This window comes from Salvelinus fontinalis, chromosome 17, assembly GCF_029448725.1.
Source record: "Salvelinus fontinalis isolate EN_2023a chromosome 17, ASM2944872v1, whole genome shotgun sequence".
In the NCBI taxonomy this organism is placed as follows: Eukaryota; Metazoa; Chordata; class Actinopteri; order Salmoniformes; family Salmonidae; genus Salvelinus; species Salvelinus fontinalis.
The window spans coordinates 7,757,730-7,785,272 of NC_074681.1; the positions used below are offsets into that span (position 1 = coordinate 7,757,730).

General features: G+C 42.7%; 1 protein-coding gene across 3 annotated transcripts in view; it reads right to left on the reverse strand.

Annotated features, from left to right (window-relative positions):
- Positions 1-4,228: 4,228 nt before the first annotated feature.
- The window catches only part of yipf1 (Yip1 domain family, member 1), a 29,985-nt gene continuing 6,670 nt past the window's right edge, over positions 4,229-27,543 (reverse strand). For all 3 annotated transcript variants that reach the window (XM_055866049.1, XM_055866050.1, XM_055866051.1), the window contains exons 2-10: positions 22,059-22,115; positions 19,885-20,051; positions 17,875-17,955; positions 16,748-16,835; positions 14,592-14,708; positions 14,238-14,404; positions 13,775-13,957; positions 11,478-11,592; positions 4,229-4,877 (exon numbers count right to left, since the gene is read on the reverse strand). In XM_055866049.1, coding sequence (XP_055722024.1) covers positions 11,506-11,592; positions 13,775-13,957; positions 14,238-14,404; positions 14,592-14,708; positions 16,748-16,835; positions 17,875-17,955; positions 19,885-20,051; positions 22,059-22,095 — 927 coding nt within the window. In that variant the 5' untranslated portion in view covers positions 22,096-22,115 and the 3' untranslated portion in view covers positions 4,229-4,877; positions 11,478-11,505. The remainder of the gene's footprint in view (positions 4,878-11,477; positions 11,593-13,774; positions 13,958-14,237; positions 14,405-14,591; positions 14,709-16,747; positions 16,836-17,874; positions 17,956-19,884; positions 20,052-22,058; positions 22,116-27,543) is intronic.

Genomic DNA, 27,543 nt, shown 5'->3' on the forward strand with positions numbered 1-27,543 from the left:
AGCGCGATGATGAAACTGTCTCTCATGAGGACCGCCACAGGAAAGGAAGACCCAGAGTTACCTCTGCTGCAGAGGATAAGTTCATTAGAGTTACCAGCCACAGGAAAGGAAGACCCGGAGTTACCTCTGCTGCAGAGGATAAGTTCATTAGGAGTTACCAGCCACAGGAAAGGAAGACCCAGAGTTACCTCTGCTGCAGAGGATAAGTTCATTAGGAGTTACCAGCCACAGGAAAGGAAGACCCAGAGTTACCTCTGCTGCAGAGGATAAGTTCATTAGAGTTACCAGTCTCAGAATGGAAAGGAAGACCCAGAGTTACCTCTGCTGCAGAGGATAAGTTCATTAGAGTTACCAGCCTCAGATTGGAAAGGAAGACCCAGAGTTACCTCTGCTGTAGAGGATAAGTTCATTACAGTCACCAGCCTCAGATTGGAAAAGAAGACCCAGAGTTACCTCTGCTGCAGAGGATAAGTTCATTACAGTCACCAGCCTCAGATTGGAAAGGAAGACCCAGAGTTCCCTCTGCTGTAGAGGATAAGTTCATTAGAGATACCAGACTCAGAAATTGCAGCCCAAATATATGCTTCACAGAGTTCAAGTAACAGACACATCTCAACATCAACTGTTCAGAGGAGACTGTGTGAATCAGACCTTCATGGTTGAATTGCTGCAAAGAAACCACTACTAAAGGACACCAATAAGAAGAAGAGACTTGCTTGGGCCAAGAAACACGAGCAATGGACATTAGACCGGTTGAAATCTGTCCATTGGTCTGATGAGTCCAAATTTGAGATTTTTGGTCCCAACCGCTGTGTCTTTGTGAGACACAGGTGAACGGATCATCTCTGCATGTGTGGTTCCCACCGTGAAGCATGGAGGTGGTGTAATGGTGCTTTGCTTGTGACACTGTCTGGTTTTATTTAGAATTCAAGGGACTCTTAACCAGCATGGCTACCACAGCATTCTGCAGCGGTACGCGTTCCCATCTGGTTTGCGCTTAGTGGGACTATCATTTTTTTTTCAACAGGACAATGACCCAAAACACACCTCCAGGCTGTGTAAGGGCTGTTTGTCCAAGAAGGAGAGTGATGGAGTGCTGCATCAGATGACCTGGCCTCCACAATCACCTGACCTCAACCCAATTGGGATGGTTTGGGATGAGTTGGACGGCAGAGTGAAGGAAAAGTAGCCAACAAGTGCTCAGCATATGTGGGTACTCCTTCAAGACTGTTGGAAAATCATTTCTCATGAAGCTGGTTGAGAGAATTCCAAGAGTGTGCGAAGCTGTCATCAAGGCAAAGGGTGGCTACTTTGAAGAATCTAAAATATATATTGATTTGTTTAACAGTTTTTTGGTTACTACATGATTCCATGTGTTATTTCATAGTTTTAATGTCTTCACTATTATTCTACAGATGTAGAAAATAGTAAAAATAAAGAAAAACCCTGGAATGAGTAGGTGTGCAAAAACGTTTGACTGGTACTGTACATATGGGGGATTGGAAGTGATGCAGACAATTACATTACAATCTAATGCCTAAAAGAAGATTCTACCCCCTGAACCTCTAGCAGTGTATAACGAAGACAGAGGACTGGCAGTTTCTGGACCTCTAGCAGTGTATAACGAAGACAGAGGACTGGCAGTTTCTGGACCTCTAGCAGTGTATAACGAAGACAGAGGACTGGCAGTTTCTGGACCTCTAGCAGTGTATAACGAAGACAGAGGACTGGCAGTTTCTGGACCTCTAGCAGTGTATAACGAAGACAGAGGACTGGCAGTTTCTGGACCTCTAGCAGTGTATAACGAAGACAGAGGACTGGCAGTTTCTGGACCTCTAGCAGTGTATAACGAAGACAGAGGACTGGCAGTTTCTGGACCTCTAGCAGTGTATAACGAAGACAGAGGACTGGCAGTTTCTGGACCTCTAGCAGTGTATAACGAAGACAGAGGACCGGCAGTTTCTGGACCTCTAGCAGTGTATAACGAAGACAGAGGACCGGCAGTTTCTGGACCTCTAGCAGTGTATAACGAAGACAGAGGACTGGCAGTTTCTGGACCTCTAGCAGTGTATAACGAAGACAGAGGACTGGCAGTTTCTGGACCTCTAGCAGTGTATAACGAAGACAGAGGACTGGCAGTTTCTGGACCTCTAGCAGTGTATAACGAAGACAGAGGACTGGCAGTTTCTGGACCTCTAGCAGTGTATAACGAAGACAGAGGACTGGCAGTTTCTGGACCTCTAGCAGTGTATAACGAAGACAGAGGACTGGCAGTTTCTGGACCTCTAGCAGTGTATAACGAAGACAGAGGACTGGCAGTTTCTGGACCTCTAGCAGTGTATAACGAAGACAGAGGACCGGCAGTTTCTGGACCTCTAGCAGTGTATAACGAAGACAGAGGACTGGCAGTTTCTGGACCTCTAGCAGTGTATAACGAAGACAGAGGACTGGCAGTTTCTGGACCTCTAGCAGTGTATAACGAAGACAGAGGACTGGCAGTTTCTGGACCTCTAGCAGTGTATAACGCGGACAGAGGACTGGCAGTTTCTGGACCTCTAGCAGTGTATAACGAAGACAGAGGACCGGCAGTTTCTGGACCTCTAGCAGTGTATAACGAAGACAGAGGACCGGCAGTTTCTGGACCTCTAGCAGTGTATAACGAAGACAGAGGACTGGCAGTTTCTGGACCTCTAGCAGTGTATAACGAAGACAGAGGACTGGCAGTTTCTGGACCTCTAGCAGTGTATAACGAAGACAGAGGACTGGCAGTTTCTGGACCTCTAGCAGTGTATAACGAAGACAGAGGACTGGCAGTTTCTGGACCTCTAGCAGTGTATAACGAAGACAGAGGACCGTCAGTTTCTGGACCTCTAGCAGTGTATAACGAAGACAGAGGACTGGCAGTTTCTGGACCTCTAGCAGTGTATAACGAAGACAGAGGACCGGCAGTTTCTGGACCTCTAGCAGTGTATAACGAAGACAGAGGACTGGCAGTTTCTGGACCTCTAGCAGTGTATAACGAAGACAGAGGACTGGCAGTTTCTGGACCTCTAGCAGTGTATAACGAAGACAGAGGACTGGCAGTTTCTGGACCTCTAGCAGTGTATAACGCGGACAGAGGACTGGCAGTTTCTGGACCTCTAGCAGTGTATAACGAAGACAGAGGACCGGCAGTTTCTGGACCTCTAGCAGTGTATAACGAAGACAGAGGACCGGCAGTTTCTGGACCTCTAGCAGTGTATAACGAAGACAGAGGACTGGCAGTTTCTGGACCTCTAGCAGTGTATAACGAAGACAGAGGACTGGCAGTTTCTGGACCTCTAGCAGTGTATAACGAAGACAGAGGACTGGCAGTTTCTGGACCTCTAGCAGTGTATAACGAAGACAGAGGACTGGCAGTTTCTGGACCTCTAGCAGTGTATAACGAAGACAGAGGACCGTCAGTTTCTGGACCTCTAGCAGTGTATAACGAAGACAGAGGACTGGCAGTTTCTGGACCTCTAGCAGTGTATAACGAAGACAGAGGACTGGCAGTTTCTGGACCTCTAGCAGTGTATAACGCGGACAGAGGACTGGCAGTTTCTGGACCTCTAGCAGTGTATAACGAAGACAGAGGACCGGCAGTTTCTGGACCTCTAGCAGTGTATAACGAAGACAGAGGACCGGCAGTTTCTGGACCTCTAGCAGTGTATAACGAAGACAGAGGACTGGCAGTTTCTGGACCTCTAGCAGTGTATAACGAAGACAGAGGACTGGCAGTTTCTGGACCTCTAGCAGTGTATAACGCGGACAGAGGACTGGCAGTTTCTGGACCTCTAGCAGTGTATAACGAAGACAGAGGACCGGCAGTTTCTGGACCTCTAGCAGTGTATAACGAAGACAGAGGACTGGCAGCTTCTGGACCCCTAGCAGTGTATAACGCGGACAGAGGACTGGCAGTTTCTGGACCTCTAGCAGTGTATAACGAAGACAGAGGACCGGCAGTTTCTGGACCTCTAGCAGTGTATAACGAAGACAGAGGACTGGCAGTTTCTGGACCTCTAGCAGTGTATAACGAAGACAGAGGACTGGCAGTTTCTGGACCTCTAGCAGTGTATAACGAAGACAGAGGACTGGCAGTTTCTGGACCTCTAGCAGTGTATAACGAAGACAGAGGACTGGCAGTTTCTATGCCTCTTGCAGCTGTTTTCTGTACATTTAGTATATGCGATAGTAATGACTCGGTAACAATGGAAAACATTTTAATACAAAAGAAGCGTCTTTCAAATGACATTTTTTTGTGAACAGTGTCTTATCAATATCAAGTTGTATGTGTATATATATATATATATATATATATATAACAGTAAAACTATGACTAGGTAAACAGGAAGGAAGGGATCTACCCAGTAACACTACTCATGTTTAGTTCTATATAGTTAAGGCAGAGAGTGTAGACACCATCCCATTACAAATAACATCATGTTGCCACCACCAGTGTCCGTTTCCAGAAGTCAGCGCGGGGGGGGGGGGTATTCCAAATATCACCCTACATTATAGGGGTCCTGGTCAAAAGCAGTGCACTACATAGGAAATAGGGTGCCATTTGGTAAATAACCCAGGTATTTGAACCAGGGTCGAATTCATTAGTACATACACATGAAAAACATTTTAAAACATTTTGCAACGGAAAACGTTTATTATTGTTTCAGTCCATTTTCTTCCGTTTGGTACCAAATGAATACAATCCAGGTGTGTGTGTGTGTGTGTGTCGTGCTGTAACACATTACTGTGTCTTTAAGGGCTTTAACAGGAAGAACCACCCGGGCAAGGTCGGTGCAGCAGGTCGGTAACCAAGACGACACCACGACACCATCGCCACGGCAACTTGATCCTACCTAATAAAAGGTAACAGGAGACGTTGCAATTAAAAAATAATTGTTCACTTGTTCCCTGTGGGAAGGAGAAATCATTTCCAGGACAGGAAGTCTGATGTCAGATGATGTTGGGCAAAACAGGTGGTAAATAAATAAGAAATGTTTTTCTGCTAACTCACACATTTGTAGACAATGAGTAAAAAACATTAAAAATGTCCCCCGCTAAAACCTTACCTGAACATGACACTTCCAACAGGATGTACAGTGGCATGGAAAACCACATGATACATTCACTAGTTTTTTCACATGTGTGTATTACAGGAAGTGCTGAGCGATTAGTGCTTTTTGAAGACAGTTCAGTTCGGCAAAAATTTTTTTTTTTATGTATCACGGTTTTTGATTTCGATGATTAAAAAAAGAAAAAATGAAATGTATTATGAAATAATAACGGTCAAATTATTTGAGAGCTTTTTAACGCAAATTCCAAAGCCAAAAATAATGAACATTCAATTGTCTCTGTCAGTTCCACATTGGGTAGACATCAATAGAAACATAGGAAATTACCATGAAATAATTATATATTTCAGTTGTGTATATTACTTATTTTATTTGATGACTTTATTATTTTTAAATCCTCAAAGTTATGTTCCCCAGACTGTACTGTAGTCATCACCTCTGATCAGACAGTATCAGTCAGACCATCTAATGTTATGTTCCCCAGACTGTACTGTAGTCATCACCTCTGACCAGACAGTATCAGTCAGACCATCTAATGTTATGTTCCCCAGACTGTACTGTCTGTAGTCATCACCTCTGATCAGACAGTATCAGTCAGACCATCTAATGTTATGTTCCCCAGACTGTACTGTAGTCATCACCTCTGATCAGACAGTATCAGTCAGACCATCTAATGTTATGTTCCCCAGACTGTCTGTAGTCATCACCTCTGATCAGACAGTATCAGTCAGACCATCTAATGTTATGTTCCCCAGACTGTACTGTACTGTAGTCATCACCTCTGATCAGACAGTATCAGTCAGACCATCTAATGTTATGTTCCCCAGACTGTACTGTAGTCATCACCTCTGATCAGACAGTATCAGTCAGACCATCTAATGTTATGTTCCCCAGACTGTACTGTAGTCATCACCTCTGATCAGACAGTATCAGTCAGACCATCTAATGTAATGTTCCCCAGACTGTACTGTCTGTAGTCATCACCTCTGATCAGACAGTATCAGTCAGACCATCTAATGTTATGTTCCCCAGACTGTACTGTCTGTAGTCATCACCTCTGATCAGACAGTATCAGTCAGACCATCTAATGTTATGTTCCCCAGACTGTACTGTCTGTAGTCATCACCTCTGATCAGACAGTATCAGTCAGACCATCTAATGTTATGTTCCCCAGACTGTACTGTAGTCATCACCTCTGACCAGACAGTATCAGTCAGACCATCTAATGTTATGTTCCCCAGACTGTACTGTACTGTCTGTAGTCATCACCTCTGATCAGACAGTATCAGTCAGACCATCTAATGTTATGTTCCCCAGACTGTACTGTAGTCATCACCTCTGATCAGACAGTATCAGTCAGACCATCTAATGTTATGTTCCCCAGACTGTACTGTCTGTAGTCATCACCTCTGATCAGACAGTATCAGTCAGACCATCTAAAGTTATGTTCCCCAGACTGTACTGTAGTCATCACCTCTGATCAGACAGTATCAGTCAGACCATCTAATGTTATGTTCCCCAGACTGTACTGTAGTCATCACCTCTGATCAGACAGTATCAGTCAGACCATCTAATGTTATGTTCCCCAGACTGTACTGTCTGTAGTCATCACCTCTGATCAGACAGTATCAGTCAGACCATCTAATGTTATGTTCCCCAGACTGTACTGTAGTCATCACCTCTGATCAGACAGTATCAGTCAGACCATCTAATGTTATGTTCCCCAGACTGTACTGTAGTCATCACCTCTGATCAGACAGTATCAGTCAGACCATCTAATGTTATGTTCCCCAGACTGTACTGTAGTCATCACCTCTGACCAGACAGTAACAGTCAGACCATCTAATGTTATGTTCCCCAGACTGTACTGTAGTCATCACCTCTGACCAGACAGTATCAGTCAGACCATCTAATGTTATGTTCCCCAGACTGTACTGTCTGTAGTCATCACCTCTGACCAGACAGTATCAGTCAGACCATCTAATGTTATGTTCCCCAGACTGTACTGTCTGTAGTCATCACCTCTGATCAGACAGTATCAGTCAGACCATCTAATGTTATGTTCCCCAGACTGTACTGTCTGTAGTCATCACCTCTGACCAGACAGTATCAGTCAGACCATCTAATGTTATGTTCCCCAGACTGTACTGTAGTCATCACCTCTGATCAGACAGTATCAGTCAGACCATCTAATGTTATGTTCCCCAGACTGTACTGTAGTCATCACCTCTGATCAGACAGTATCAGTCAGACCATCTAATGTTATGTTCCCCAGACTGTACTGTCTGTAGTCATCACCTCTGACCAGACAGTATCAGTCAGACCATCTAATGTTATGTTCCCCAGACTGTCTGTAGTCATCACCTCTGACCAGACAGTATCAGTCAGACCATCTAATGTTATGTTCCCCAGACTGTACTGTAGTCATCACCTCTGACCAGACAGTATCAGTCAGACCATCTAATGTTATGTTCCCCAGACTGTACTGTAGTCATCACCTCTGATCAGACAGTATCAGTCAGACCATCTAATGTTATGTTCCCCAGACTGTACTGTAGTCATCACCTCTGACCAGACAGTATCAGTCAGACCATCTAATGTTATGTTCCCCAGACTGTACTGTCTGTAGTCATCACCTCTGACCAGACAGTATCAGTCAGACCATCTAATGTTATGTTCCCCAGACTGTACTGTAGTCATCACCTCTGACCAGACAGTATCAGTCAGACCATCTAATGTTATGTTCCCCAGACTGTACTGTCTGTAGTCATCACCTCTGACCAGACAGTATCAGTCAGACCATCTAATGTTATGTTCCCCAGACTGTACTGTCTGTAGTCATCACCTCTGACCAGACAGTATCAGTCAGACCATCTAATGTTATGTTCCCCAGACTGTACTGTAGTCATCACCTCTGATCAGACAGTATCAGTCAGACCATCTAATGTTATGTTCCCCAGACTGTACTGTAGTCATCACCTCTGACCAGACAGTATCAGTCAGACCATCTAATGTTATGTTCCCCAGACTGTACTGTCTGTAGTCATCACCTCTGATCAGACAGTATCAGTCAGACCATCTAATGTTATGTTCCCCAGACTGTACTGTAGTCATCACCTCTGATCAGACAGTATCAGTCAGACCATCTAATGTTATGTTCCCCAGACTGTACTGTCTGTAGTCATCACCTCTGATCAGACAGTATCAGTCAGACCATCTAATGTTATGTTCCCCAGACTGTACTGTCTGTAGTCATCACCTCTGATCAGACAGTAACAGTCAGACCATCTAATGTAATGTTCCCCAGACTGTACTGTCTGTAGTCATCACCTCTGATCAGACAGTATCAGTCAGACCATCTAATGTTATGTTCCCCAGACTGTACTGTAGTCATCACCTCTGATCAGACAGTATCAGTCAGACCATCTAATGTTATGTTCCCCAGACTGTACTGTAGTCATCACCTCTGATCAGACAGTATCAGTCAGACCATCTAATGTAATGTTCCCCAGACTGTACTGTCTGTAGTCATCACCTCTGATCAGACAGTATCAGTCAGACCATCTAATGTTATGTTCCCCAGACTGTACTGTAGTCATCACCTCTGATCAGACAGTATCAGTCAGACCATCTAATGTTATGTTCCCCAGACTGTACTGTCTGTAGTCATCACCTCTGATCAGACAGTATCAGTCAGACCATCTAATGTTATGTTCCCCAGACTGTACTGTAGTCATCACCTCTGATCAGACAGTATCAGTCAGACCATCTAATGTTATGTTCCCCAGACTGTACTGTAGTCATCACCTCTGATCAGACAGTATCAGTCAGACCATCTAATGTTATGTTCCCCAGACTGTACTGTAGTCATCACCTCTGACCAGACAGTATCAGTCAGACCATCTAATGTTATGTTCCCCAGACTGTACTGTCTGTAGTCATCACCTCTGATCAGACAGTATCAGTCAGACCATCTAATGTTATGTTCCCCAGACTGTACTGTAGTCATCACCTCTGATCAGACAGTATCAGTCAGACCATCTAATGTTATGTTCCCCAGACTGTACTGTAGTCATCACCTCTGATCAGACAGTATCAGTCAGACCATCTAATGTCATGTTCCCCAGACTGTACTGTCTGTAGTCATCACCTCTGATCAGACAGTATCAGTCAGACCATCTAATGTTATGTTCCCCAGACTGTACTGTCTGTAGTCATCACCTCTGACCAGACAGTATCAGTCAGACCATCTAATGTTATGTTCCCCAGACTGTACTGTAGTCATCACCTCTGATCAGACAGTATCAGTCAGACCATCTAATGTTATGTTCCCCAGACTGTACTGTCTGTAGTCATCACCTCTGACCAGACAGTATCAGTCAGACCATCTAATGTTATGTTCCCCAGACTGTACTGTCTGTAGTCATCACCTCTGACCAGACAGTATCAGTCAGACCATCTAATGTAATGTTCCCCAGACTGTACTGTCTGTAGTCATCACCTCTGATCAGACAGTATCAGTCAGACCATCTAATGTTATGTTCCCCAGACTGTACTGTAGTCATCACCTCTGATCAGACAGTATCAGTCAGACCATCTAAAGTTATGTTCCCCAGACTGTACTGTAGTCATCACCTCTGACCAGACAGTAACAGTCAGACCATCTAATGTTATGTTCCCCAGACTGTACTGTCTGTAGTCATCACCTCTGATCAGACAGTATCAGTCAGACCATCTAATGTTATGTTCCCCAGACTGTACTGTCTGTAGTCATCACCTCTGACCAGACAGTATCAGTCAGACCATCTAATGTTATGTTCCCCAGACTGTACTGTAGTCATCACCTCTGATCAGACAGTATCAGTCAGACCATCTAATGTTATGTTCCCCAGACTGTACTGTCTGTAGTCATCACCTCTGATCAGACAGTATCAGTCAGACCATCTAATGTTATGTTCCCCAGACTGTACTGTAGTCATCACCTCTGATCAGACAGTATCAGTCAGACCATCTAATGTTATGTTCCCCAGACTGTACTGTCTGTAGTCATCACCTCTGACCAGACAGTATCAGTCAGACCATCTAATGTTATGTTCCCCAGACTGTACTGTAGTCATCACCTCTGACCAGACAGTATCAGTCAGACCATCTAATGTTATGTTCCCCAGACTGTACTGTCTGTAGTCATCACCTCTGATCAGACAGTATCAGTCAGACCATCTAATGTAATGTTCCCCAGACTGTACTGTCTGTAGTCATCACCTCTGATCAGACAGTATCAGTCAGACCATCTAATGTTATGTTCCCCAGACTGTACTGTAGTCATCACCTCTGACCAGACAGTATCAGTCAGACCATCTAATGTTATGTTCCCCAGACTGTACTGTCTGTAGTCATCACCTCTGATCAGACAGTAACAGTCAGACCATCTAATGTAATGTTCCCCAGACTGTACTGTCTGTAGTCATCACCTCTGACCAGACAGTATCAGTCAGACCATCTAATGTTATGTTCCCCAGACTGTACTGTCTGTAGTCATCACCTCTGATCAGACAGTATCAGTCAGACCATCTAATGTTATGTTCCCCAGACTGTACTGTCTGTAGTCATCACCTCTGATCAGACAGTATCAGTCAGACCATCTAAAGTTATGTTCCCCAGACTGTACTGTCTGTAGTCATCACCTCTGATCAGACAGTATCAGTCAGACCATCTAATGTTATGTTCCCCAGACTGTACTGTAGTCATCACCTCTGACCAGACAGTATCAGTCAGACCATCTAATGTTATGTTCCCCAGACTGTACTGTAGTCATCACCTCTGACCAGACAGTATCAGTCAGACCATCTAATGTTATGTTCCCCAGACTGTACTGTCTGTAGTCATCCTATTTAGTTAGGATGCTGCAGAGCTGTCTGACTAAAGAACTAGTCAAATTATTTTAAAGTAGATATTTTCACAGTATATGAAAACCACAACTCCATTCAGCCCCACATAGTTCTTGACTTGTCCGATGTCTCTCATGAATGATTTCATTTCTCTCACAAAAAAAAACCTAACTAAATGGAATTAAAGTAATCGAACTTGAGTCGGTCAATTAGTGTTTTAATAACCCCCCCCCCCCCCCCCCCCCCAAAAGACATGTTGGTTAATCGCTCAGCACTAATTTCAGGTTAGTTCAATGTATGCGCACATGGCTAAGTCGCTTTGAACAAAAGCATCTAGTAAATGGTATATGTTATTATTATATTTTACTCACGTTGGCTGCGGTGAAGGAGCCGCTAACATGTTATTCATATATTTAGTTACACAAGTGGCTATTTCAGACCACCAGCGGAGGTGTGAATGGTCTACAACTCAAATATCTTTAGTTCCACCATTTACCTCAGGACATTGTATTAGTTCTGTGCATCTACATGGTTGGAGATGAATTGGTTCCATGGTCCTCCATAGCATCGATCGCAGTGTGTTCAACCTCCAACGTACTGAAGAAGTAAGCCTGGAATAAAAATAAACACAGCAAATCATTTATTCTGAGAGAACACCGGGGATCTGCCCCAAATGACACCGCCATTCCTTTTATAGTGCACTACTTTTGACCAGGACCCCCATAGGGAATAGGGTGCCATAGGGCTCTGGTCAAAAGTAGTGCACTATATAGGGAATAGAGCTCTGGTCAAAAGTAGTGCACTATATAGGGAATAGGGTGCCATAGGGCTCTGATCTAATGTAGTGCACTATATAGGGAATAGGGTGCCATTTCTGATGAACCTCATTTCCTGTCCGTCTTTTTTTTATTAAGCCCTTCTGACACTCAATCTCTCTCTGTGAGTAGACGGGTCGTTCCACGAAATCAGTGCCTTTTGCGTAATTTCTGAAGATTATAATTTACATCTGTCCCTCATTTTAAGCAATTCGTAACATACCATACAAAATGGATAATGGACATCCACAAATGAATTACATACAATAGGAAACTTTACATACAGTGCCTTCGGAAAGTATTCAGACCCCTTGACTTTTTCCACATTTTGTTACGTTACAGCCTTATTCTAAAATGGATTAATCTACACACAATACTCCCATATGCAGCTGTCAGGTTACCACGACAACGGTCTCAACAAAGTTGAATGTCTCTTGCTCCTACCCGGCAAAAGCAATGGCTATATAAAAGGTGAATGCGGACAAGAAAAATGTAAAAAGTAGAGCTGTTTTAAGAAACAGGAAACATACTGAGAATGATATGTGAAAGCAGTATATTGTACCATTCCACCAAATTAAATGATTCACAGCAGGTGACATCGTTTGGGGTCTTCTGAACAGCATGGTGGAAAAGGAAGTAAGTTTTCTCTCTCTTTTTGGTCTATTTATAAATTGTTTTATCATCTTTGACTAAGGTGGTCAAGGTCAACATGTCAACTCTGTTCACTCAATTAAAAGTTTGGAAAATTTGATAAAAGGTTCAATGCAGCCATTTTGTTTTTTATCTCAATAGCAAATCATTTTTTCTGGGTAACAATTAAGTACCTTAATGTGATTATTTTTAATTACAATCGTCAAAAAGAAACAAAAAATAGATTCTTAGTAAAGAGCAATTTATTAAGCAATAATTTTGCTTGGACTGTCTGGGAGTGCTATGAGTGGGAGGGGAAAACTGAAAACTAGCTGTTATTGGCAGAGAGATTTGGAACTCTTTCTTATTGGTCTATTAACACATTTACCATTTACCACATTTACCATTTACATTTACCTAACACATTTGCCTGGTGATGTCACCAGGCAGTCCAAAACTCCATCCCACCAAAACAGAATGAAATGTATTTTCAAACAGCACTTACACTAAAAGAGCATTATCATAATTTTTAAAACAATTTGACAGTATTTTCTGTCGGCTAAACATATCCTCCATGCAATTGAATGTTGAAAGATATATATTTTTTATTTTTTAGAAGTTTGCATGTCCAAAAAGGCACCCATTTCGTGGAACGACCCAGAGACGTGATTCTCTTGAGTAGCTAGCTGTAGTCACACGTCGAAGTGGAATGACTGTCCATTTTCCAGTCAGTCATTGTTTCTGACAACCTCCTTCACCCTCCCTCCTCTCTCTCCTTCCTTTCTTCCTTTCCTTCCTTCCTTCCTTCCTTCCTTCCTTCCTTCCTTCCTTCCTCCCTCCCTCCCTCCCTCCCGTAAACTAACTAACTTGACTCCTTTAAATCTCTTTCTCATGCGCTGTCAAGAGGGACCCTCCAAAAGTGGCCGTCACGAAGGAGTGTAACCAAAGATACCGTGGTCTTGGGTGTAGCGCTCAGGCAGTTGCCACGCTACAAGGCTTCAGTAGAATAGTGAGGAGGTAACTGAGCTCATCGAGTCATTGTGTGGGTCCCATTTTGGAGATGCAACCATTGGTGCTACAGAGCGCAGCCAGGTGAGGTTATCTAAACTGGGTCAAGTCGGCGATTTTTTAAATCAGGACATTGTGTTACATGACCAGGAATGACCCAACTCCGTAAGGCTGGTGTCGTGTTCACTAGGCACGAAAAGAAAAAAAAAAAAAAACGGTCTGCACTTGCCCAATTAGAAACACTCATTCTGGGGTTTCCACGGTGCACAAGGTTTAGAAACGTTTTGCTACGCTGTGCCCTAATGAACACGACCCAGGTGTGTTTTCCCGGAATGGTTACCTTACAACCGAACGCCAAGAGGATGTGGAGCGCCACGATGGCCGTCATGATCGCTATGGCAACCCGGGGCTGGTCGTCACGGACGGCGGGCCAGAAGGTCAACACCAGGACGGAACCAGAGAGACAGAGAGCCACAACAATGGAAAACCACCTGACGGCCTCGTACGGGATGATCCACAACACCTGTCAACAACAACACCTGTCAACAACAACACCTGTCAACAACAACACCTGTCAACATCAACACCTGTCAACAACAACACCTGTCAACATCAACACCTGTCAACAACAACACCTGTCAACAACAACACCTGTCAACAACAACATCATTAAAAAAAGAAAGGAATAAATATATCCTCAACATTAGCATTCCAACAAAGTAAATGTGACAATATCAAAGCTAATAAAATATAAACAATGCCACATAATCAGACATAAAACGGTGTAATCTGTCATGTTTTACCACAGCAGGTATGTAGACGGCCAGGGAGTATCCGTAGACACACACCGTCTCCAGGAATGAGTAAGAAACTGTGTTCATAACCTTGGAGTTTCTCCAGACCAGCAGACCCCACAGGGCCAGGGGAACAAGCCACGCATAGCTGTAGATCGCCGTGGCCGCAATGGTCACTGGGAAATAAAAAAACACGCAGAGGAAACAGTAGCAACAATCACATTCTTTTCTAAAACATTTACGGGACTTTTTTTGTTGTTGTTGTGTTCAGTATCTATTTGACTGAGTTTTGGGGAAAGTGGAGGAGTCAGTTTGATCCTGTGTTTTGTTTTACCCTCGAAAAACTTAATATGACAGACTCACCTTTCCGGAACTCTGGGACATATTTATACTGCGGTTGCCCCAGGTAAAACAGGAAGTCAGAGATGTTTCCACAGATGGCGATGACAAAAACCAGAGTAGCACAGATCCAGAAGGGACCTGGTGGCACAGAGATTGACGGACGGTATCAGTAATCTGTAGTATTTGACTGTGCATCATGGGCCAGTTTCAAATGCTGCTTCCACGTCCCTGAATCCACTTGTTGGGGTTGAATTTTATTCTGCCACTTGTTGAATGCCCTCATCAAGACACAGGTGTCATTATATACTCAGTGTTATCCACAAGTACATAGAGTAGCCAGCCAAATATAAAAAGTAGCTAGCCCCTCTGCGTTCAAAATGGTTTGCAGAAGGAGCTCTAGGTGGCCTTTTACATTTTCATGCCTTAATTCCATCTGAAACACACAGCGAAATGATTGAATAATTTATCGAGTTCTCACATTTAAAAAAATGTGTTGTGGTATTGTCTAGAAAGACTTTAGTGAAAATGTATGAGTCCAGGGTGTTGCTGTTTGGTCTTGGTCTCGGTCAATACGATCAAAACTATTTAAACCTTTTTTAACATTTAATCTCGTCTTCTCTTGAGATTAAAGTCTCATTTATAGTTTCCCCTGCAAGATATTAATTGCCACAATTATGTTTTCTCTTCAAATTATGTATTTTATTAAAACAGAAAAATGAAGTAAATATCCTAAATTATCTTGAAAATAAATTACAGGATTGGTTTTTCCAAGGTTTCCGTTTATACACAGTTTGTTCAGGTTTTCGCTCTTAAAAAAACAACAAAAAAACACTTTTTTAATAGAAAAACAACATAATTGGATGTTCTAAGTCCACAACAACGCTTATAAACCCCATTAGGACCACTTGTTGGTTTTTGGGTGTAGTTCCCCTTTAATTCAAGTGAGCCCCTAGCAAGAGGCTGTTGTTTACCGTGTTTTTGTAGAGCACACGTGATTGTAGAGTTTTCAAACACAACTGGAATGATGTTTGTCCCCCATGTCGTCTATTTAACTTCCTCTAAACCCCCAGAATGAATCTAAGATCACTCAAGAAATCTGTTACTAATGAACGTTTTTGCCAAGAATGTTTTAGTCGCGCAATTTGACATCTAACTAAGAAAGTTTTAGTCGAGAAAAGTCGCCAAGAATGTTTTAGTTTGTGGAGAGACCTGAAAATAGCTGTGCAGCGACACTCCCCATTCAACCTGACAGAGCTTGAAAGGATCTGCAGAGAAGAATGGGAGAAACTCCCCAAATACAGGTTTGCCAAGCTTATAGCATCATACCCAAGAAGACTTGAGGCTGTAATCGCTGCCAAAGGTGCTTCAACAAAGTACTGGGTAAAAGGTCTGAATACTTATGTAAATGTGATATTTCGGTTTTTTTATTTTTCATATATTTGCAAAAATGTTTAGTCATTATGGGGTATTGTGTGTAGATTGATGAGGGGGAAAAAACAATTTAATCCATTCTAGAATAAGGCTGTAACGTAACAAAATGTGTAAAAAGTCAAGGGGTCTGAATACTTTCCGAAGGCACTATATGACAACAACTTTATTCAGTCAGTTCGACACCTTTTATACACTAGTCAACACTGGCTGTTCAGTTGCAAATCAACACACAGTAAATAGCCTACTTGGCGCCACGACTCCTACCTGGCGCCACGACGCCACGTGGCTGGCTATGTGAAACACACAAAAGAAAAGAAATGAATGTGTCAGAAAACAATAATTAAGTCGTGGATTTTTAGTATCATCGTTACCATATGGGACGTCCATCATGCTCTCTCTCTCTCCTCTGTGGAAAGAAATTCAACTGCAACCAACCACAACACACACAAATTGTACCCGGGAGGTGGGACAGACCGCAGGCTACGTAACCATGTCGTCGCTCGCTTTGTGACTGAGAGGCGCCTGTCCTATCGATAGATTGGTAGAAGATGCATATCGTTCATTGTAGCGAGAGTGGGATCGACGGACTAACCAATTAAAAAATACTTTTAATTAAAAGTAACCTAGTTGAAGTGGAAAAAGTAGACGGCTGAAAATAAGAAGTGTCTGATTAGCCGACAGCTGGCGCTAACGGAAAACATTAAGGTAACAACACCTCAGGACTAGTAGGAAGGACGCATGCTCACCATAAAGATCAGGGTTGTTGCGGATGTAGAGATGGACAAAGTTCTTCCCTGGCCATGGCAATAACGAACCCAGGATTCTCTCTCTCACCTAAAGGAAACACGTTACAACCACGGTCGTTACAACCACGGTCGTTACAAAACACGGTCGTTACAAACACGGGCGTTACAAACACGGGCGTTACAACCACGGGCGTTACAACCACGGGCGTTACAACCACGGTCGTTACAACCACGGGCGTTACAACCACGGGCGTTACAAACACGGTCGTTACAACCACGGTCGTTACAACCACGGTCGTTACAACCACGGTCGTTACAACCACGGGCGTTACAACCACGGGCGTTACAACCACGGGCGTTACAACCACGGTCGTTACAACCACGGGCGTTACAAACACGGGCGTTACAACCACGGTCGTTACAACCACGGGCGTTACAAACACGGTCGTTGTAAACACGGGCGTTACAACCACGGTCGTTACAACACAAATATAATAAATACATGATCACATATCCAAGATGGACGCCTATCTTATGCAGGGATGGATTACCGAAAGGGCACACAGGGTACGGGGCCCCCAACTTTTTGTTCTGCTTTTTGGGGTTATGGGTCACCTGGAGGTCGTGGTGGGGGGCCTAGATAGCATATATCTAGGGGGCCTAGATAGTTGTCCTGCAATTCTACACATATGCTAAGAAAATTATTATTATTATTAAAAAAATAAAAAAATAAAAAAATATGTATTTTTGTTGTTTTGTTTTAAATCTCTCAGCCTCAATGCAAAATGTCAACAATAGCATGAGACGAGCTATAAAACAGCGAATCTCTCTCTCTGGCCCATGCCAACAAGTGTAGAATTGCAGGAAATGTGCTTTTAAACTGCAACATTTTCTCTTCGCCTCATGACAAAATGTGTAGAATAGCATTATAAAACTGCAATTCTTTCTACACAAACCGGCTGTTTTCCCCCACAAATAAAAAATCCGGTCCTGATCCAATGTGAATTTAATTCATTCTTAAATACTCATTGCAAATGTCATTACAAAAATAAATATTATGTTTTCAAAAAAGGCCTATTTGTTTGGCCGATTCAATTCAGGTGAACAGATGAAGTCAGTTGAAGTACCTGGTGTGTCTCTACGTCAAAGAACCTCTGACAATATTCAAAGGTCCAGAAAGGAGCACTTCTCTTCTGCCCAGACAACAGCTGAAGGAAAAAAGAAACATGTATTTTAAAACAATATAACTCACATCCAGTAACAAAACACCACAATCACAGAATCAGATTCATTATCAGAAACATTAAATGGGCTTTTATTTTCTGAACCAAACATTGACACCATCTGGGCTGTAACTAAGTGCTTACCGTTTACAGCCTATACGTTGTCAATGTTACGTTATAACGTGGTAAACTACACTATATGTACAAAAGTATATGGACACCCCTTTCAGCCACACCCGCTGACAGGTGTATAAAATGGAGCACAAAGCCATGCAAACTCCATAGACAAACATTGGCAGTAGAATGCCCTTAAGAGCTCAGTGACTTTCAACGTGGCACCGTCATAGGATCCCACCTTAACAACAAGTCAGTTCATCAAATTTCTGCCCTGCTAGAGCTGCCCCCGGTCAACTGTAAGTGCTGTAAAGTGCTTGTGAAGTGGAAACGGATAGGAGCAACAACGGCTCAGCAACGAAGTGGTAGGCCACACAAGGTCACAGAACAGGACTGCTGAATGCTGAAGCACGTAAAAATAATCTGTCCTCGGTTGCAACACTCACTACAGAGCTTCATAATGCCTCTGGAAGCAACGTCAGCACAACAACTGTTCGTAGGGAGCTTCATGATATGGGTTTCCATGGCCGAGCAGCCGCACACCAGCCTCAGATCACCATGCGCAATACCAAGCGTCGGCTGGAGTGGTGTAAAGCTCACCGCCATTGGACTCTGGAGCAGTGGAAACGCGTTCTCTGGAGTGATGAATCACACTTCACCATCTGGCAGTCCAACAAGACAAATCTGGGTTTGGAGGATGCCAGGAGAACGCTACCTGCCCCAATGCATAGTGCCAACTGTAAAGTTTGGTGGAGGAGGAATAATGGTCTGGAGCTGTTTTTCATGGATCGGGCCCCTTAGTTCCAGTGAAGAGAAATCTCAACGCTACAGCATACAATGACATTCTAGAGGATTCTGTGCTTCCAACTTTGTGGCAACAGTTTGGGGATGACCCTTTCCCGTTTCAGCATGACAATGCCCCCATGCACAAACGAGGTCCATACAGAAATGATTTGTCGAGATCAGTGTAGAAGAACTTGACTGGCCTGCACAAAGCCCTGACCTCAACCCCATCGAAAACCTTTTGGAAGAATTGGAACACCGACTAGGCCTGGCTCGCAAACGCCCAACATCAGTGCCCGACCTTAAAGCCTTCCCAGAAGAGTGGAAGCTGTTATAGCAGAAATGTTCCAACATCTAGTGGAAAGCCTTCCCAGAGGAGTGGAGGCTGTTATAGCAGCAATGTTCCAACATCTAGTGGAAAGCCTTCCCAGAAGAGTGGAGGCTGTTATAGCAGCAATGTTCCAACATCTAGTGGAAAGCCTTCCCAGAAGAGTGGAGGCTGTTATAGCAGCAATGTTCCAACATCTAGTGGAAAGCCTTCCCAGAAGAGTGGAGGCTGTTATAGCAGCAATGTTCCAACATCTGGTGGAAAGCCTTCCCAGAAGAGTGGAGGCTGTTATAGCAGCAATGTTCCAACATCTAGTGGAAAGCCTTCCCAGAAGAGTGGAGGCTGTTATAGCAGCAATGTTCCAACATCTAGTGGAAAGCCTTTTCCAAAAGAGTGGAGGCTGTTATAGCAGCAATGTTCCAACATCTAGTGGAAAGCCTTCCCAGAAGAGTGGAGGCTGTTATTGCAGCAATGTTCCAACATCTAGTGGAAAGCCTTCCCAGAAGAGTGGAGGCTGTTATAGCAGCAATGTTCCAACATCTAGTGGAAAGCCTTCCCAGAAGAGTGGAGGCTGTTATAGCAGCAAAGGGGGGACCAACGCCATATTAATGACCATGATTTTGGAATGAGATGTTCGACCAATAGGTGTCCACATACTTTTGGTCATATAGTGTATGAATTTTTCTGACCTCAGTCTTGTCGTCATTGGCCAATGGGTCATTGTCCTCTTCGAAGGATGTCACCGGTGCAGATCTCCTCTGTTTCTGAGGTTTGTGACTTCCTGCCCCCGTGTCCTCGATACTGATGGTAGTCGCATCTCCGTTCCCACCCAAATGGCCATCAGAACTGTCAAAGTCTGTTTCAGAATGTTAGGAAAGAGAAAGGTCATGACAAAGATTCTGATTCAGAATGTTAGTAAAGAGAAAGATTATGACAAAGATTCTGATTCAGAATGTTAGGAAAGAGAAAGGTTATGACAAAGATTCTGATTCAGAATGTTAGTAAAGAGAAAGATTATGACAAAGATTCTGATTCAGAATGTTAGTAAAGAGAAAGATTATGACAAAGATTCTGATTCAGAATGTTAGGAAAGAGAAAGGTTATGACAAAGATTCTGATTCAGAATGTTAGGAAAGAGAAAGGTCATGACAAAGATTCTGATTCAGAATGTTAGGAAAGAGAAAGGTTATGACAAAGATTCTGATTCAGAATGTTAGGAAAGAGAAAGGTTATGAGATTCTGATTCAGAATGTTAGTAAAGAGAAAGATTATGACAAAGATTCTGATTCAGAATGTTAGGAAAGAGAAAGGTTATGACAAAGATTCTGATTCAGAATGTTAGGAAAGAGAAAGGTCATGACAAAGATTCTGATTCAGAATGTTAGGAAAGAGAAAGGTTATGACAAAGATTCTGATTCAGAATGTTAGGAAAGAGAAAGGTTATGAGATTCTGATTCAGAATGTTAGTAAAGAGAAAGGTCATGACAAAGATTCTGATTCAGAATGTTAGTAAAGAGAAAGGTTATGACAAAGATTCTGATTCAGAATGTTAGGAAAGAGAAAGGTCATGACAAAGATTCTGATTCAGAATGTTAGTAAAGAGAAAGGTTATGACAAAGATTCTGATTCAGAATGTTAGTAAAGAGAAAGGTCATGACAAAGATTCTGATTCAGAATGTTAGTAAAGAGAAAGGTCATGACAAAGACGCTGATTCAGAATGTTAGTAAAGAGAAAGGTCATGACAAAGACGCTGATTCAGAATGTTAGTAAAGAGAAAGGTCATGACAAAGATTCTGATTCAGAATGTTAGTAAAGAGAAAGGTTATGACAAAGATTCTGATTCAGAATGTTAGTAAAGAGAAAGGTTATGAGATTCTGATTCAGAATGTTAGTAAAGAGAAAGGTTATGAGATTCTGATTCAGAATGTTAGTAAAGAGGAAGGTTAAGACAAAGATTCTGATTCAGAATATTAGTAAAGAGAAAGGTTATGAGATTCTGATTCAGAATGTTAGTAAAGAGAAAGGTTATGAGATTCTGATTCAGAATGTTAGTAAAGAGGAAGGTTAAGACAAAGATTCTGATTCAGAATATTAGTAAAGAGAAAGGTTATGAGATTCTGATTCAGAATGTTAGTAAAGAGAAAGGTTATGAGATTCTGATTCAGAAAAAAACCACCCAATACCACCATCTAGTGGGCACAACCTGGTAATATCAGGATTTTTGAAGAAATTAACTTGTTCAAAACTATTCAAATATTGTCTCTCTCTCTCTTTGGTTAATTACTCACCACGTTTTATGCACTGCAGTGCTAGCTACCTGTAGCTTATGCTTTCAGTACTAAATACATTTGTTGATCCTTTGATTGGGTGGACAACATGTCAGTTCACGCTGCAAGATCTCTGATAGGTTGGAGTACATCCTCTGGAAGTTATCACAATTACTGTGTAAGTCTATGGAAGGGGGTGAGAACCATGAGCCTCCTAGGTTTTGTATTGAAGTCAATGTACCCAGAGGAGGACGGAAACTAGCTGTCCTCCGGCTACACCATGGTGCTACCCTACAGAGTGCCGTTGAGGCTACTGTAGACCTTCATTGCAAAACAGAGTGTTTTAATCAGTTATTAGGTGACGTGAATATATTTAGTATAGTTTATTCTAAAATGAATAACTTTTTCAATGCTTCACTATTTTTATTTTTTATTTAATTCACTAAAGAGGATGGTCCTGCCCTTCCTCCTCAGTGGAGCCTCCACTGATCTGAATGGCATTATTATTATTATAATAATGTATAGAGTCTATAAGACTGAGCACCAGCGGTGTTAAGCTGTATCAGAATGGCATTACAGTCTATTAAACACTCACCTTGAAATGTTAAGAGGAAATCGCTGTTAGCCGCCATGTAGGAGACTAATCAAGAGTCTGTGGAGACAAAGAAGATAAGTATCAAGAGAGATGCTTCTCCATAGAGATCCGTTACGCTGCTGGCACTGTATCGTTACAGGGAATGTGGACAAACTTGTTCAATGATCATCACTCAGCAGCTTTTTTTCAGAGGATAGGAGGTTGACAGGTTTAACAATAACATTCACAGTATACAGTCAATGTAACTACTCGTTTTGTTTGTTCACTACGATTGAATGCAGATGACAAAACTAACTCAGCACTGCTGGGCGGATCAACATTTACAGAACGGGTACCTGGAGGAAATTGGGGGGAGGGTGACGTTATTTCAATTTCAGTCAAGGGGAGGGTTTAGTAATATTTTAATCTGGTTCAGGGGAGGGTCATGTAATATTTTGTGTTTTAAATATATATATTTACACACACACACACACACACACACACACACACACACACACACACACACACACACACACACACACACACACACACACTACCAGTCAACAGTTTGGACAGCTACTCATTCCAGGGTTTTCTTAATTTTTTCTACATTGTAGAATAATAGTGAAGACATCAAAACTATGTAATAACGCATATGAAATCATGTAGTAACTAAAAATGTGTTTAACAAATCAAAATATATTTTAGATTCTTCAAAGTAGCCACCCTTTGCCTTGATGACAGGTTTACACACTCTTGGAATACTCTCAACCAGCTTCATGAGGTAGTCACCTGGAATGCATTTCAATTAACAGGTGTACCTTGTTTAAAGTGGAATCTATTTCAACCGGGAGAAAAAGGTACATTTGCAGACGGTAGCCGTGCTTGATGCCTACTTTACACCGCTGAGAAATGTGGGGTTGGAAAGTCACAACAAAGAACACAGGATCAAAGAACACAGGATCGAGACGAAACTCTTGATGGCTGTGTGAATGCATTAAGAGAAACTATCGATGGCTGTGTGAATGCATTAAGAGAAGAGGAACTATCGATGGCTGTGTGAATGCATTAAGAGACGAGGAACTATCGATGGCTGTGTGAATGCATTAAGAGAAGAGGAACTATCGATGGCTGTGTGAATGCATTAAGAGAAACTATCGATGGCTGTGTGAATGCATTAAGAGAAACTATCGATGGCTGCGTGAATGCATTAAGAGAAACTATCGATGGCTGTGTGAATGCATTAAGAGAAACTATCGATGGCTGTGTGAATGCATTAAGAGAAGAGGAACTATCGATGGCTGTGTGAATGCATTAAGAGAAACTATCGATGGCTGTGTGAATGCATTAAGAGAAACTATCGATGGCTGTGTGAATGCATTAAGAGAAGAGGAACTATCGATGGCTGTGTGAATGCATTAAGAGAAGAGGAACTATCGATGGCTGTGTGAATGCATTAAGAGACGTGGAACTATCGATGGCTGTGTGAATGCATTAAGAGAAGAGGAACTATCGATGGCTGTGTGAATGCATTAAGAGAAGAGGAACTATCGATGGCTGTGTGAATGCATTAAGAGAAGAGGAACTATCGATGGCTGTGTGAATGCATTAAGAGAAGAGGAACTATCGATGGCTGTGTGAATGCATTAAGAGAAGAGGAACTATCGATGGCTGTGTGAATGCATTAAGAGAAGAGGAACTATCGATGGCTGTGTGAATGCATTAAGAGAAGAGGAACTATCGATGGCTGTTTGAATGCATTAAGAGAAGAGGAACTATCGATGGCTGTGTGAATGCATTAAGAGAAGAGGAACTATCGATGGCTGTGTGAATGCATTAAGAGAAACTATCGATGGCTGTGTGAATGCATTAAGAGAAACTATCGATGGCTGTGTGAATGCATTAAGAGAAACTATCGATGGCTGTGTGAATGCATTAAGAGAAGAGGAACTATCGATGGCTGTGTGAATGCATTAAGAGAAGAGGAACTATCGATGGCTGTGTGAATGCATTAAGAGAAACTATCGATGGCTGTGTGAATGCATTAAGAGAAACTATCGATGGCTGTGTGAATGCATTAAGAGAAGAGGAACTATCGATGGCTGTGTGAATGCATTAAGAGAAGAGGAACTATCGATGGCTGTGTGAATGCATTAAGAGAAGAGGAACTATCGATGGCTGTGTGAATGCATTAAGAGAAGAGAAACTATCGATGGCTGTTTGAATGCATTAAGAGAAGAGGAACTATCGATGGCTGTGTGAATGCATTAAGAGACGTGGAACTATCGATGGCTGTGTGAATGCATTAAGAGACGTGGAACTATCGATGGCTGTGTGAATGCATTAAGAGAAGAGGAACTATCGATGGCTGTGTGAATACATTAAGAGAAACTATCGATGGCTGTGTGAATGCATTAAGAGAAACTATCGATGGCTGTGTGAATGCATTAAGAGAAACTATCGATGGCTGTGTGAATGCATTAAGAGAAGAGGAACTATCGATGGCTGTGTGAATGCATTAAGAGACGTGGAACTATCGATGGCTGTGTGAATGCATTAAGAGAAGAGAAACTATCGATGGCTGTGTGAATGCATTAAGAGAAGAGGAACTATCGATGGCTGTGTGAATGCATTAAGAGAAGAGGAACTATCGATGGCTGTGTGAATGCATTAAGAGAAGAGGAACTATCGATGGCTGTGTGAATGCATTAAGAGAAGAGGAACTATCGATGGCTGTGTGAATGCATTAAGAGACGTGGAACTATCGATGGCTGTGTGAATGCATTAAGGGAAGAGGAACTATCGATGGCTGTGTGAATGCATTAAGAGAAGAGGAACTATCGATGGCTGTGTGAATGCATTAAGAGACGTGGAACTATCGATGGCTGTGTGAATGCATTAAGAGAAGAGGAACTATCGATGGCTGTGTGAATGCATTAAGAGGAGAGGAACTATCGATGGCTGTGTGAATGCATTAAGAGACGTGGAACTATCGATGGCTGTGTGAATGCATTAAGAGAAGAGAAACTATCGATGGCTGTGTGAATGCATTAAGAGAAGAGGAACTATCGATGGCTGTGTGAATGCATTAAGAGACGTGGAACTATCGATGGCTGTGTGAATGCATTAAGAGAAGAGGAACTATCGATGGCTGTGTGAATGCATTAAGAGAAGAGGAACTATCGATGGCTGTGTGAATGCATTAAGAGAAGAGGAACTATCGATGGCTGTGTGAATGCATTAAGAGAAGAGGAACTATCGATGGCTGTGTGAATGCATTAAGAGACGTGGAACTATCGATGGCTGTGTGAATGCATTAAGGGAAGAGGAACTATCGATGGCTGTGTGAATGCATTAAGAGAAGAGGAACTATCGATGGCTGTGTGAATGCATTAAGAGACGTGGAACTATCGATGGCTGTGTGAATGCATTAAGGGAAGAGGAACTATCGATGGCTGTGTGAATGCATTAAGAGAAGAGGAACTATCGATGGCTGTGTGAATGCATTACGAGACGTGGAACTATCGATGGCTGTGTGAATGCATTAAGAGACGTGGAACTATCGATGGCTGTGTGAATGCATTAAGAGACGTGGAACTATCGATGGCTGTGTGAATGCATTAAGAGACGTGGAACTATCGATGGCTGTGTGAATGCATTAAGAGACGTGGAACTATCGATGGCTGTGTGAATGCATTAAGAGAAGAGGAACTATCGATGGCTGTGTGAATGCATTAAGAGAAGAGGAACTATCGATGGCTGTGTGAATGCATTAAGAGAAGAGGAACTATCGATGGCTGTGTGAATGCATTAAGAGAAGAGGAACTATCGATGGCTGTGTGAATGCATTAAGAGAAGAGGAACTAACGATGGCTGTTTGAATACATTACGAGAAGAGGAACTATCGATGGCTGTGTGAATGCATCAAGAGAAGAGGAACTATCGATGGCTGTGTGAATGCATTAAGAGAAGAGGAACTATCGATGGCTGTGTGAATGCATTAAGAGAAGAGGAACTATCGATGGCTGTGTGAATGCATTAAGAGAAGAGGAACTATCGATGGCTGTGTGAATGCATTAAGAGACGTGGAACTATCGATGGCTGTGTGAATGCATTAAGAGACGTGGAACTATCGATGGCTGTGTGAATGCATTAAGAGAAGAGGAACTATCGATGGCTGTGTGAATGCATTAAGAGACGTGGAACTATCGATGGCTGTGTGAATGCATTAAGAGACGTGGAACTATCGATGGCTGTGTGAATGCATTAAGAGAAGAGGAACTATCGATGGCTGTGTGAATGCATTACGAGACGTGGAACTATCGATGGCTGTGTGAATGCATTAAGAGACGTGGAACTATCGATGGCTGTGTGAATGCATTAAGAGAAGAGGAACTATCGATGGCTGTGTGAATACATTAAGAGACGTGGAACTATCGATGGCTGTGTGAATGCATTAAGAGAAGAGGAACTATCGATGGCTGTGTGAATGCATTAAGAGACGTGGAACTATCGATGGCTGTGTGAATGCATTAAGAGACGTGGAACTATCGATGGCTGTGTGAATGCATTAAGAGAAGAGGAACTATCGATGGCTGTGTGAATGCATTAAGAGAAGAGGAACTATCGATGGCTGTGTGAATGCATTAAGAGAAGAGGAACTATCGATGGCTGTGTGAATGCATTAAGAGACGTGGAACTATCGATGGCTGTGTGAATGCATTAAGAGAAGAGGCTACGTCATGTGAGGTGCTCTGGAGTCAGACGTGTTGAGGGAGCAGCTAGTGGAAAGATGTACAAAAGACTGAGATAATCCTTCTTCCTGGAGCAATTTAACACTGCTAGGTGATCTCACCACTGGTAGAATATTTGAAGCAGCACAGACAGAACCAAAAGTGCTTTCTGATCATCAAGGCTAAAGACAGTCATGTTTATTTTACTGGAGGACGTGTAAATATTAATACACAGAGAGGCAACGCACGAAATGGAAGCAAAAGCTCCAACACAGCTAAATGCTTGAACTGTAGAGAAAACAGTCCGTTGTGGTCCGTAGAGAAAACAGTCCATTGTGGTCCGTAGAGAAAACAGTCCACTGTGGTCCGTAGAGAAAACAGTCCATTGTGGTCCGTAGAGAAAACAGTCCATTGTGGTCCGTAGAGAAAACAGACCACTGTGGTCCGTAGAGAAAACAGTCCATTGTGGTCCGTAGAGAAAACAGTCCATTGTGGTCCGTAGAGAAAACAGTCCATTGTGGTCCGTAGAGAAAACAGACCATTGTGGTCCGTAGAGAAAACAGACCATTGTGGTCCGTAGAGAAAACAGTCCATTGTGGTCCGTAGAGAAAACAGTCCATTGTGGTCCGTAGAGAAAACAGTCCATTGTGGTCCGTAGAGAAAACAGACCATTGTGGTCCGTAGAGAAAACAGTCCATTGTGGTCCGTAAAGAAAACAGTCCATTGTGGTCCGTAGAGAAAACAGACCACTGTGGTCCGTAGAGAAAACAGAC